Source organism: Sinohyriopsis cumingii, chromosome 8 (assembly GCF_028554795.1).
Source record: "Sinohyriopsis cumingii isolate HCF-2022 chromosome 8, ASM2855479v2, whole genome shotgun sequence".
NCBI lineage: Eukaryota > Metazoa > Mollusca > Bivalvia > Unionida > Unionidae > Sinohyriopsis > Sinohyriopsis cumingii.
This window is the reverse complement of record NC_142968.1, coordinates 124,097,652-124,111,915: the sequence shown is the minus strand read 5'-3', so window position 1 is coordinate 124,111,915 and position 14,264 is coordinate 124,097,652. Positions and strand designations below refer to the sequence as shown.

General features: G+C 35.6%; 1 protein-coding gene across 2 annotated transcripts in view; it reads right to left on the bottom strand.

The window, feature by feature from the left end:
* LOC149794567 (sodium/potassium-transporting ATPase subunit alpha-like) overlaps positions 1-5,397 on the bottom strand; it is a 51,900-nt gene extending 46,503 nt beyond the window's left edge. For both annotated transcript variants that reach the window (XM_089968840.1, XM_089968841.1), the window contains exon 1: positions 5,169-5,397. In XM_089968840.1, the coding sequence (XP_089824966.1) occupies positions 5,169-5,183 (15 nt within the window). In that variant the 5' untranslated portion in view covers positions 5,184-5,397. The remainder of the gene's footprint in view (positions 1-5,168) is intronic.
* Between the last annotated feature and the right edge of the window lie 8,867 nt (positions 5,398-14,264).

Here is a 14,264-nt window from a genome sequence, read left to right as displayed (position 1 = left end):
TATCGACCACACATGGATTAGTCAACATCGATCTCGCTGATGCACGTGGTCGTTATTGGATTGGTCTCAGTCCGCGCGAAATCGTAGCTGCAACTTGGGCGACGAAACAAACACTTGCAAAACTGCTCAGCAATGTTGGACCAATTACAACGACCACGGAGGCTTTCCAAGCCTAAATCCATGATGCCCAAGTAGTAACAAGAAATGCCGAATGGGTTGATCAAGACACCGCTAACGCTCTGGATTCCAGTGTGCAGCTAGAAGAATTCGAAAAACTAGGAGTTACCCTGCAAGTACGAATCTTCGTCAAGTACATCATCATCAACTTTTAAAAATGTTGGTCATGCTCGCATGATCATCGTGATTATATTTTTCAAAGATAAATACGAGAATAGACACATATAGCTGAGGAAGCTCAGCAACAACATCACACGGGATGAATGACAAAAATATGTCTTTCAAGAGTTAGCTGTACACAGTTATCTGCCAATCAAGTAACGTCCAACGTCAACCGGCTGCAAACCTTGGTGGTGTCGTTGCGCTTGAGTAATAAATCCGCAGACATCATTCAATAAAGCAAAGGGAATGGCTTGAGTATGTACGCATATGAGTATATCACTCTCTTGCAGGAATGGATCGAAGAAGTATACGACCAATTAATCGTCGCGTTCGTGTACAATGGACAACACAATGTTATTCACAGAACATAACGCCGCAATGCAACATATGTTTACAATCAAAACTTTGTAGTCCACTTTGATGGTCACCTCACGCAAAACACAACCGCAATTTCAAACTTCATTTCTTCAAGAAATCATGGAATAGCTGGGTCGATCATCCAAAACCGCATTGACGCAACTATGTGTGCACTACGTTTGAATATAATGTTCATTTCATTTTGGGTTCAGTAAGGAGGATGTAATTTCACTTGGAATGTAGTCGAAATTACAGTACAATTTCGAAATGTGTAATCTTGCTTTAGAACCCATGACATTGCTTATGAAATTCGGATTTGCAGAACTAAGAAACTACATTCTGAGGATATTCAGGATGTAAAGCTGAAATTATAGTATTGCCATTTGTATTACCAGCTAAAGACGACACGTTTAAGCCTTGTCACTTGCATGTTATTTGTAGGAACCAAGAAATGTTATGATCTGTCTGGCGTCTATCGCTAGCCCAAATCCAAAAATATTGTATCAGAAAGTTAATGCGGACTATTGCAAAGAAGCTGGTATGTGGCAGTCCGCGAAACATCTGCTTTAATTCATTTAGAAACAAATTTAATCAACAAAAACGTAAAGCGTCTACTATATGAGTTTAAGTGATTTGTTTACAAAGTAGTTCATAATACACTATTGGGCACACGTGTCGTGCACGTGAGTGCAGTATGAAGGTTGCAATAACGTACAATATTGCACGATTCTAACAATTTAAAGTTAACGGAGACAAAAATTAACATATAATAATGATGATTACTATCACTGTGCAGGCCAGTCGACAAAGAGGTTACTGGTCATCAGGCTCACAATAGTGGGTTTTTATCGTGATTGTGTAAGCCATGACGATACAGAGGCGGAGGGTGCAATAGCAAAATCGGCAGCTAATCTTGCACGGATCGGAGAACAATTTCAACCTGATATTCACGTCACTTTCATCAAAACTTAACCCCAATGGTCGATGTTCTTGCTTGCTTCCACTGTCGCATATTTTCTTGTTTTGCTGGAAATAATAAAAATCATGAACTGAGTTCTTTTGATCCTAATACATTTTAAACGCAGATTGTGCCATTTCCTGTTTGATACTTTTTCTCAACTGCTGTGCTTGCTGTCGATACTAATTCTTCTGTTTATGCTTGTGCGACAAAATTACTCTGATGTGCTCTATAGCTTCTGAGAGTAGCAACAGCGCTTTCACGACCTCTTTAGATTCTGTCATGTCGCATGTGGGGTCATGATATTTGTTCTAAGGGTGCGTGACGTTTTGGTGTGAAATTGTTTTCCCCTCCTCCCCCCCCCTCCAATGACCCCACAATATCTCAGAAAATATATAATAATACCTAGTGTCAAAAAATACAGCGGTGTATTATATGTTTGTAGTAAACTTGAAGCTTGTTTGCTTGATACACACATAATAATACGTGAATACCTACTTAATTTAGTCAGATCTAATAAAAATAATTTTAGGACCGTCATAATAATTTATGGGAATGATGGGTCATGAAAATTTAGATTAAACATCAGCCTAGATTTGCAAAGACAGATAGGATGACACTGGATACATATCAGAGTGATTCTGCTTGTGATCAAAGGACTAAGATTATGTTTAGCACAATAGGCATAAGGTCACATGACTTACCGTATACGCGCGTATAACCAAGATCCAACTGCAAACTTTACAGACCCAAATCTGCTGTTGCAAATTGCGCCGACAGATCAAGGTCTATACAGTCTGTTAGGAGTAGCCACATGAAAACAAACATCATATACCCCTATCTAGCGGCACATTATATGACGTGTATTATAAATGTGTACAAATTTGCAGTAATAGCCTAAATTTCATGTCGGATATCATATATATAAATACAAAATAACGTTGTGATGGTCTGAAAAATTATTAAAGTCATCTGCTCATGACCATAATAAAGTGCGCTGATAGTTCGTAGTAAACACCAAAGAAAACGTATCAGATAGCGAAACGACTAAATCGACTTGATTTCCAAGAAGTCACTTGGAGTTTCACGCACGTGATATCGAGCAGACATATGTACCTGCGTAACTAATATATTCTGACGTACTTTGAAAAAGCGTTTATGTTCCCTAGATAAATCTAACTACAATGTTTGAAAACTCTATCCTGCCTTCATACGGCCCCTAAATTGTGGCTACTGAAATTCAGAGTTAAGATGTCAAGAAGTCGATTTTTGAGTCCTCTCACCCACCCCATATATATATGCAGCAAAAAACCCAAAATATCTTGCATATCTGCGCAGGCACAATAAAACCATTTCTCTTAACAGAAGAATTAAATATATTATACGACGAATTGTTTCAAAGAAAGTTTATGTTTAAATCACGCATTTTGTTTTAGAACACCCGTTTGGCGCAATTCGGCCAGTCACTCCTTACACGTGTCTTTACACTAAGCGTGCCAAGGACGTCATTCAGTAATTGAAATAAAACTTTCTCTGGTTTGTAGTAGAATGGTTTCCTTGCATGTGATTATACACAACGCCAGCGAGTTTGTTTTACAAAGATTTAAACGACAGTCTACCCATGTTGGGTTCACTGTCTGCTTTATATCGTAATGCCTGGTACACAGTTTATTATAGTCAACATGTTTGTATGAAATCGATAAGGACAGTCCAATATGCAAGCAATAGTTTACATAAAGAAATACCCCCAAATGAAAGCTGCTGCAAATCTGTGTGAAATTGAAAATTATTGTGAACTTCTAGGTATCGAATGCTGTTTTATCTACACATATAGCACACAATTTCCGCACGCACATACACGCAAGTGTAGCACAAGATTGGCTCATCAAACACACGGAAAAACTATAGCGGAGGCAACGCCTACAGGACACAGATGACGGACATTGTGATGTCATGTGCATATAGTGCACACCACGGATTAATTCTGCAACACTCACGTGAGTGTTCTAAATAACTTTACTTTCGACCAAGTAAACTGATATTTAGTTTTATTTCTTTAGCTAAATCGCTGCTCCAGACAAAACAAATTTTCCTAATAGGTTAAAAAATTCGGTCCTTTAACGAATTAATAAAGCAATATTTAAAGAATGGCCTTTATTGTCCGTTACGCTTTTTTAGAGAACGGCAATTATATTTCCCTTTGCCTCATTATTTTGTTTTGATTCAATATTTGAAATGTCATGTGTATATATATATATATATATATATTCATTTTACACACCTTTGAAACACTCACAACAATCTAATAATTGATGATATCGAAAACTGTTCTGACTTCCGCTTAGAAAAAAAAAAAACCCAAACAAACATGTAAAGCTCATTGCTGCGGCGACTGATCGATTATTATAAAAAGATACACGTATCGGAGAAACTATATCCAACCACCTAACAATCTAATGAATCCGTTCTCCTGTAAATGTCGCAGAGTTGCTCACATTTTCTCACATATTCTTGTGATCCCACCCCGAAAGATGTCATCCTTATAACCGAAGATAGTGAAGTAAATATTGAACCAAGCTCCGGTCTATGATGATTTAAACGCCAGTCCACACTCCGCTATTTGCTTTGACAGTGTCAGGTACACCATTTTCGTATTATAGTCAGCACATATTGTATGAAGTGAAGAAAGACAATTCAATGAGAAAATAATATTTCACTTCAAGAAATAACAACATCCTAAAAAGAAAGCTGCTGTAAATGTGTGTACACCGTTTCATGTGCATATCAATAAAACTTGCAACGACAGTTCATAAATATTTACATTTTAGTATCCTTTGCAAACATCAAAAACACAAAGGTCTACATCCACAAAGATGCATATACTAGCGTGTAACTCAAATTTAGCTAATTAAATAAAGGAAAGACAAATAAGAACTAAATGACCTGCAGTAACCAGCTAATTTAAAGTGTGTAATGTGTACTAACACTGAGAGACATCTTATATATTAGTTGTAACGCGGCATGTCAGCGTTCTAAAGAACTTTTTTTGTCATGTGAACTTATTTTGTTGTGATTTCTTAAGCGGAATCGGTGCGCATAAAAGTTTGTAAAAGATCGATCAGTTTGCTGAATGAAACCGTAAAATTTTAAAAATATTCATTAATGTCCGATCGTTGTGAAAGAGAACGACACGTGTATTTACCTTCTCTAGATCATTTTGTTTTGAATCAACATTTAAACTTTTATATTCATAGTTTCATAATTTGTTCAGTCATTTTAAGCGTCTTGGTCTGTATCTATATGTATGAGGTTTATGCTATCTTCATGTTCATGATTGATGATACAGGAAAAACGAAAACATGTGAAATAAATTGATGGCGACGAAAGGCATATTCGTAATTAATGTACAAATGTAAAAATCTAGATCTAACCACTTACCTATCTAATTACTTCAGCATCCCATCAATGTATCAAAATCATTAGCATTTTATCTAACCTGCAAGTGTGAATTTACCTTAAAGGACGCCATCGTCACGCACGAAAGTTGCCAAGTATATATTTAACCAAGCGCCGATCTCCAATTGAATGACACCACTGGGAAGATAGTTTCAGTATAAAGACGAATTCATATTACAGTCCAATCTGATATTGCAAATTATTATTCAAAGTTAATTTTATGTGATTTGTTTCTCTCCTTTTCACTGTTATGAAGAAAAGTTAAGTAGATCTCAAATGTACCCTTGTGCTTATTGTCGGTTTTGAAAATGCAAACGCATTATCTAGACACAAGGCTAAATATTATTAGTGGGCGGAAGTGACGTACATAATGATTTCTCAATATAGTTCTACGGTCATAGGCCAATAGACAACCCTCCAATGAATGTTTGTATTTCGCAATAACCCAATTATGCGGAAACAAATATTTCGCATCGAAATATTTTAAATATAAACAATTCGTTTCCTTCAAACTCCATGTATATTCACTATATCGTATCAAATGATGATAGATATGGTCTAAGCGCATCTGGAAAAAAAAAAAAAAACAGTTCCCCAAACTTATTTCAACTAAAAGTTTAGAACTGAAAATGTCAACTGCTTGCTGGTAACTTTATAAGTGTTCAGTTTGTATGTGTATTTGTGTGTGTGCTTGTTTGTTTGTTTGTTTCTTTGTCTGGTAATTGATCCTCAACATATCAACATCAAATAAATCATCAAGTATACAACTTCGGGCGAGCTGACGCAACTCTATTATAACTGGATTAGTCTCCCCACACCCACCATTTGGTTTGGACCATATTTTTTTTTAACCATGGTATAAGATCACCTAAGCTATGCAAATCTGTAATCTAATCTAACCGTTTCATGAAAAAGATATTTCATAAATAATACACAGTTTAAGAATGACAACTATGCCAAGTAAATAAGAATAACCACCGTATCATGTAGATCGAATAAAAAAGTATATAAACATCGGTCAGGATATTAAGTTGGTGAAAATATAGAATTAAAAATATAATTTACACACCGAAGTAAACTGTAAACCACTACCGTCTTCGACTTTGTCCAACTCAAATAACATTGTGGAATTTACGTTTGACCTGTGAACTGATACCTTGTAACCATTATAATTAAATAGCGTCCACGAAGCCAAGCAGAACACATTTACCCGATTGATTTAAACTTTGCACGTTAGCTCTGTCCATCCTGTATTTCAAACTTTTCCGTTCAGCAAGAGTGACACAGTGTTACGAGTATCGTTGCAACGATCATACGTGAAGGAAGTAACATAAACGTAGGTGAACTTGATAAATTTATCTACAGCAAGTATTTCCTGGATTAGCATATCCAAACTGTAATCTGACCTATTCCCTCGTTCCTAATCTTTATCCTGTCGCGACAATCTTTACATGCATTGTACCAAGGCAATCCCCTTGACAGAAGGTGAGAGAGAGGTCCATCTTACAGACTACAATAAGTTACAAACACTATTTGCAAATTAGATCCTAGAATGCTTTGCTTTACCTAAATGTATGTTGTTACTGTTTTATCTGAGTATTGTCCTAAGTGAAAGCACATTATATGTGTGAGTTAAGATTTAGACAGACAGGCATATAGAAACGGAGACAGAGATATAGACAAAGCTTCGTAGCTTTTTACAATAATTAAAATGGCACCAGTTCCTTCTGATAGCAAAGTTAACAATTTTTTTATCTAAATGAGCATTAAAAAAGACATTTACATACAACACTCCATGAAAAGAAACAAGCTCATGTGAAAAGAAATAGAAGATAAACTAATATTACCGAAAGGATGTTGTGTACTTCTCCCAGTATTTCATATTCCAACTTTCACACAGTATTCTCATATTTGATCCTAATATAACACTTAATACAAAATAAATATCGACTAATGTACTACAGAAAGACATACAGACATGTCCATTCATACATTCATATATGGCCAAGCCCAGGGTTTGAGATTGCTGCAGATAGTACAAAGTTCGTCATTTATCGATAAATAATTTACTAGGAGATTGAAAGATTATACTATGGTTGCCACCTGTAGAATATTATAATACTTTTCGTACTGAAGAATATAATGCAATGTTGTTATCTGTGAATTTCTTACAGGCTCACATAAGGGACAATATGAAATTTTTATTGATATCGGTAGTGGGGGGACATGGGGTAACTCTATGTTTAAAATGTCCATTTGTTTTTCAGTATGTGTCTGTTTGGCCTCTAACCGAAATAAGTGAGTATCTGAGAATTATAGGAACAATGAAATTAATATTAGGTCGCAATGATTGAAATGCATATTGAAAAAGACTCGCATGGTCTGAAAGTTAGTTGATAATATGCTTTGATGGGTGTTTAGTCTGTCTTGTTAGAAATGACAACAATGCAACAAGGTATGTTAGCTTCGGCGGGAATGGGAGGTTACTATCTGAAGTTAATATTGCTGAACAGGATATCAGAACTGAGAGAGAGAGAAACAAAGAGATCAAGTCTGTAATATCCTTTCCTAAGACCTGAATGTCCCATGAACACACTCTGCCTTGATATCTTTCCGCGTACGTGTGTGTGTGTGTGTGTGTGTGTGTGCACTCAACAACAATGATCACATCAGGTCAGACAAAAAGGACGCACTTGAAACATGCGAGAATACAGAACTGTTCGGTAAAGAGAGTAAATTAACCCGTCTTAATATGCTTCAAAATGTACATTTGTGTCACAAAGTAAGAACTTTCTTAATTTTTGCCAAACACGCTTATCAAGCGTAATGAAACAGTTAATGTTAGAATGTATGAAACTTACTCACATCAAGAAGCCTATAAAGTCGTACGCTTTATATTTAAATCTCTATGTTCTTAATTCTCGCTAATTTTCACAAGTGTATATTAAATCCATGCACATGGACAAGTCTATCAATACTAGACATACTATAAAATTATAAAAATTAGTTTGATTTGAACTTTCTTATCTTTAATAAGTTTTAGGTTATTAACTCAAGGTAAATTTTCAGGTACAATAATCATACAGAAAATTGGAAATCATAACAAATGTTATCGATTCATATTCATATGAGTCATGTTGTCTAAAGTTAATTTGATAGAAACGGTACACATCAAAACGGTCAAAAACAAAATAGAAAAAAGGTACACTCATCAACCAGTCAAATGCAAAATAGAAACGGAACACACATCAACCGGTCAAATGCAAAATAGAAACGGTACACACATCAGAACGGTCAAATGTAAAATAGAAACGGTACACACATCAAACCGTCAAAAACAAAATAGAAAAACGGTACACACATCAAACTGTCAAAAAACAAAATAGAAAAACGGTACACATATAAAACGGTCAAATGCAAAATAGAAAAACGGTACATACATCAAACGGTCAAAAGTAAAACAGAAAAACGGTACACTCATCAAACGGTCAAATGCAAAGTAGAAAAACGGTACACTCATCAAACGGCCAAAACCAAATAGAAAAACTGTACACTCATCAAACGGTCAAATGCAAAATAGAAAAACGGAACACTCATCAAACCGTCAAATGCAAAATAGAAAAACTGTACACTCATCAAACCGTCAAATGCAAACTAGATAAACGGTACACTCATCAAACAGTCAAATAGAAAATATAAAAACGGTACATTCATCAAACGGTCAAATGCAAATTAGAAAAACGGTACACTCATCAAACCGTCAAAAATGAAATTCAAAAACGGTACACTCATCAAACAGTCAAATGCAAAACAGAAAACAGGTGTACTCATCAAACGGTTTAATAAAAAATAGAAAAACGGTACATTCATCCAACCGTCAAATGCAAAATAGAAAAACGGTACACTCATCTAACCGTCAAATGCAAAATAGAAAAATGGTACACTCATCTAACCGTCAAATGCAAAATAGAAAAATGGTACACTCATCAATCGGTCAAATGCAAAACAGAAAAACGGTGTACTCATCAAACGGTTTAATAAAAAATAGAAAAACGGTACATTCATCCAACCGTCAAATGCAAAATAGAAAAACGGTACACTCATCTAACCGTCAAATGCAAAATAGAAAAATGGTACACTCATCAAACGATCAAATGCAAACAGAAAAATGGTACACTCATCAAACGGTCAACTGCAAAATAGAAAAACGGTACACACATCAAACAGTCAAATGAAAAATAGAAAAACGGTACACTCATCCAACCGTCAAATGCAAAATAGAAAAACGGTACTCTAATCAAACCGTCAAATGCAAAATAGAAAAACTATACACTCATCAAACGGTCAAATGTAAAATAGAAAAACGGTACACTCGTCAAACGGTCAAATGCAAAATAGAAAAACTGTACACTCATCCAACCGTCAAATGCAAAATAGAAAAACGGTATACTCATCAAACGGTCAAATGCAAAATAGAAAAACGGTACACACATCAAACGGTCAAATGAAAAATGGAAATAAGGAGCACTTATCAAACCGACAAATGCAAAATAGAAAAACGGTACACTCATCAAACGGTCAAATGCAAACTAGAAAAACGGTACACACATCAAACCGTCAAAAGCAAAATATAAAACCGATGCCCTCATCAAACGGTCAAATGCAAATGGAAAAGCCGTACACTCATCGAACGGTCAAATACAAAATACAAAAACGGTACACTCACCAAACGGTCACATGCAAAATATAAAACCTGTTCATTCATCAAACGGTCAAACGCAAAACAAGAAAAACGGTACACTCATCAAACGGTCAAATGCAGAAAAGAAAAACATTACACTCATCAAAGGGTAAAATACAAAATAGAAAAAGGTACCCGCATCAAACTGTCAAATGCAAAATAGAAATGAGAACTCTCATCAAACGGTCAAATGCAAGAAATAAAAACGGCACACTCGTCAAACGGTCAAATGCAAAAAATAAAAGGGTACACTCATCAAACAGTCAAATGCAAAATAGAAAAACGGTACACTCATCAAACCGTCAAATGCAAAGTTGAAAAATGGTACTCTCATCAAACGGTCAAAAACGAAATAGAATAATGGTACACTCATCAAACGGTCAAATGCAAAATAGAAAAACGGTACACTCCTCAAACCGTCAAATGCAAAATAGAAAAACGGTACACTCATCAAACAGTCAAATGCAAAATAGTAAAACGGTACGCTCATCAAACCGTCAAATGCAAAATGGAGAAACGGTACACTTATCAAACGGTCAATTGCAAAAGAGAAAAACGGTATACTCATCAAACGGCCAAAAGCAAAATAGAAAAATGGTACACTCATCAAACCGTCAAATGTAAAATAGAAAAACGGTACACTCATCACCCATTCAAATGCAAAATAGAAAAACGGTACACTAGTCAAACGGTCAAATGCAAAATAGAAAAACCGAACACACGTCAAACGATCAAATGCAAAATAGAAAAACTAAACACTCGTCAAACGGTCAAAGGCAAAATAGAAAAACCGAACAAACGTTTAACAGTCAAATGCAGAATAGAAAAACGGTACACTCATCAAACATTCAAATGCTGAAAAGTAAAACGGTGCACTCATCAAACGGTCAAATGCAAAATAGAAAAACAGTACACTCATTCAACCGTCAAATGCAAAATAGAAAAACGGTACACACATCAAACGGTCAAATGCAAAATAGAAAAAACGGTACACGCATCAAACGGTCAAATGCAAAATGGAAATAAGGTACACTCATCAAATCGTCAAATGCAAAATAGAAAAACGGTACACTCATCGAACGGTCAAATGTAAAATAGAAAAACGGTACACACATCAAACCGTCAAATGCAAAATATAAAACCGATACCCTGATCAAACGGTCAAATGCAAATAGAAAAGCCGTACACTCATCGAACTGTCAAATACAAAATAGAAAAACGGTACACTCATCAAACCGTCAAATGCAAAATAGAAAAACGGTACACTCATCAAACAGCCAAATGCAAAATAGTAAAACGGTACGCTCATCAAACCGTCAAATGCAAAATGGAGAAACGGTACACTTATCAAACGGTCAATTGCAAAATAGAAAAACGGTATACTCATCAAACGGCCAAAAGCAAAATAGAAAAATGGTACACTCATCAAACCATCAAATGAAAAATAGAAAAACGGTACATTCATCAAACAGTCAAATGCAAAAAAGAAAAACGGTACACTCATCAAACCGTCAAACGGAAAATAGAAAAACGGTACACTAATCAACCATTCAAATGCAAAATAGAAAAACGGTACACTAGTCAAACGGTCAAATGCAAAATAGAAAAACCGAACACACGTCAAACGATCAAATGCAAAATAGAAAAACCAAACACTCGTCAAACGGTCAAAGGCAAAATAGAAAAACCGAAGAAACGTTTAACAGTCAAATGCAGAATAGAAAAACGGTACACTCATCAAAAATTCAAATGCTGAAAAGTAAAACGGTGCACTCTTCAAACGGTCAAATGCAAAATAGAAAAACAGTACACTCATTCAACCGTCAAATGCAAAATAGAAAAACGGTACACACATCAAACCGTCAAATGCAAAATAGAAAAACAGTACACTCATCAAACCGTGAGATGCAAAATAGAAAAACGGTACACTCATCAAACCGTGAGATGCAAAATAGAAAAACGGTACATTCATCAAACCGTCAAATACAAAATACAAAAACGGTACACTCATCAAACGGTCAAATGCAAAATTGGAAAACGGTACACTCATCAAACGGTCAAATGCAAAATAGAAAAACTGTACACTCGTCAAACCGTCAAATGCAAAAAGGAAAACGGTACACTCATCAAACGGTCAAATGCAAAATAGAAAAACGGTACACTCATCAAACGGTCAAATGCAAAATAGAAAAACGGTACACTCCTGAAACGGTCAAATGCAAAACAAAAACACAGTACACTCATCAAACGCACATATGCAAGAAATAACAACGGTACACTTATCAAATGGTCAACTGCAAAAAATAAAAGTGGTCCACTCATCGTACGGTCAAATGCAAAAAAGAGAAACGGCACACTCGTCAAATGGTCAAATGCAATAAAGAAAAACGGTACACTCAAGAAACCGTCAAATGCAAAATAGAAAAACGGTACACTCATCCAACGGTCAAATGTGGAAATGAAAAAAGGTACATTGGTCGAACTGTCAAATGCAATAAAGAAAAACGCCACACTTATCAAATGGTCAAATGTAAAATAGAAACAAGTACACTCATCAATTGTTCAAATGCGAAACAGAAAAATGGTTCACTCATAAAACGGTCAAATGCAAAAACTAAAAACGGTACACTCATCAAAACGTCAAATGCAAATAAAGAAAAACGGTACATTCGTAAAATGGTCAAAGACAAGATTGAAAAACTGTACACTCATCAAATGCAAAACAGTACATTCATTAAATGGTCAAATTCAAGAAATAATAACGGTATACACGTCAAACTGTAAAATGCGACAAAAATAAAAACGGTACACTCGTCAAACTGTCAAATGCAAAATGCAAAAACAAAAAACTGTACACTCATCAAACGGTCAAATGCAAATTAGAAAAACGATACACTCATCAAAAGGTCAAATGCAAAAATAGAAAAACGGTATACACATCAAAACAGTCAAACGCAGAAAAGAAAACGTGTACACTTAAAAATTGTCAAATGCAAAAATGAAAAACAATACACTCATCAAACGGTCAAATACAAAATAGAAAAAGGTACCCTCGTCTAACTTTCAATTGCAAAAAAGAAAAAAGGTACACTCATCAAACGGTCAAATGCAAAACAGAAACGCGGTACACTCATTAAACGGTCAAATGCGAAATAGAAAAATGATACACTCGTCATAGGGGCAAAAGCATAATAGAAAAACGGTACATTCATCAAACGGGTAAATGCAAAAAATAAAAACGGTACATTCATCAAACGGTCACATGTAAAATAGTTAAACGGTACACTCATTAAATGGTCAAATGATAAAAGGAAAAACTGTACACTCTCATATGGTCAAATGCAAAAAGACAAAACGGTACACTCATCAAACCGTCAAATGCAAAATAGAAAACCGGTACCCTAATCAAATGGCTAAATGCAAATAGAAACCCGTACACTCATCGAACGGTCAAACGCAAAATGGAAAAACGGTACACTCATCAAACGGTCACATGCAAAATTTTTAAAACTGTACATTCATCAAACGGTCAAACGCAAATCAAGAAAAACGGTACACTCATCAAACGGTAAAATGCAAAATAGAAAAGGTACCCGCATCAAACTGTCAAATGCAAAATAGAAATGTGGTACACTCATCAGACGGTCAAATGCAAGAAATAAAAACGATACATTGGTCAAACGGTCAAATGCAAAAAATAAAATGGTACCCTCATCAAACGGTCAAATGCAAAATAGAAAAGCGGTACACTCAGCCAATGTAGATATGTGAGAAAGCATGCCAGTAGCTTCTCGTGGGTCGGTGGTTCTTTCCGGGGTTTTCCCGGTTTCTTCCTCCACCATTAATACTGGCCGCCATATATGGCCTATCGTGTGCTGAAAAATGGCGTTAAACCCCACAACAACAACAACAACCCTCATGAAAATGTCAAATGCAAAAAAGAACAACGGTACACTGATCAAAAAGCCAAGTTCAAGAAAGAGAAATTGTACAGTCATCAAAAAATCATAAGCACTCAAGACAAATGGTGCACCCATCAAAATACCAAATGTAATAAAACAAAGGCACACTCACAAAATGTCAGATGCAACAATCATGAACGGTACACCCATATAAAACCAAATGCAACAAAAGAAACGATACGCACATTCAATTGCCACATGCAACAACGGGACATGGTACACAGAAACGTTTGCTTTCAACAACGAGAAACAGTATAGTCTTCAAAATGTTCAAAGCAAGAACGCGAAACGTTACACTGATCAAACAACCGTTGAAACAAATGGAAAGGGAACATTCTTAAAAGACCTAAAGAAAAAAAGAGAAATGGTGTACTTAACAAAAGGCCAAGTGTAACAAGTAGAACCGGTATACTCATCAAAGACCAGATGCAGCAAATAGAGACGGTGCATT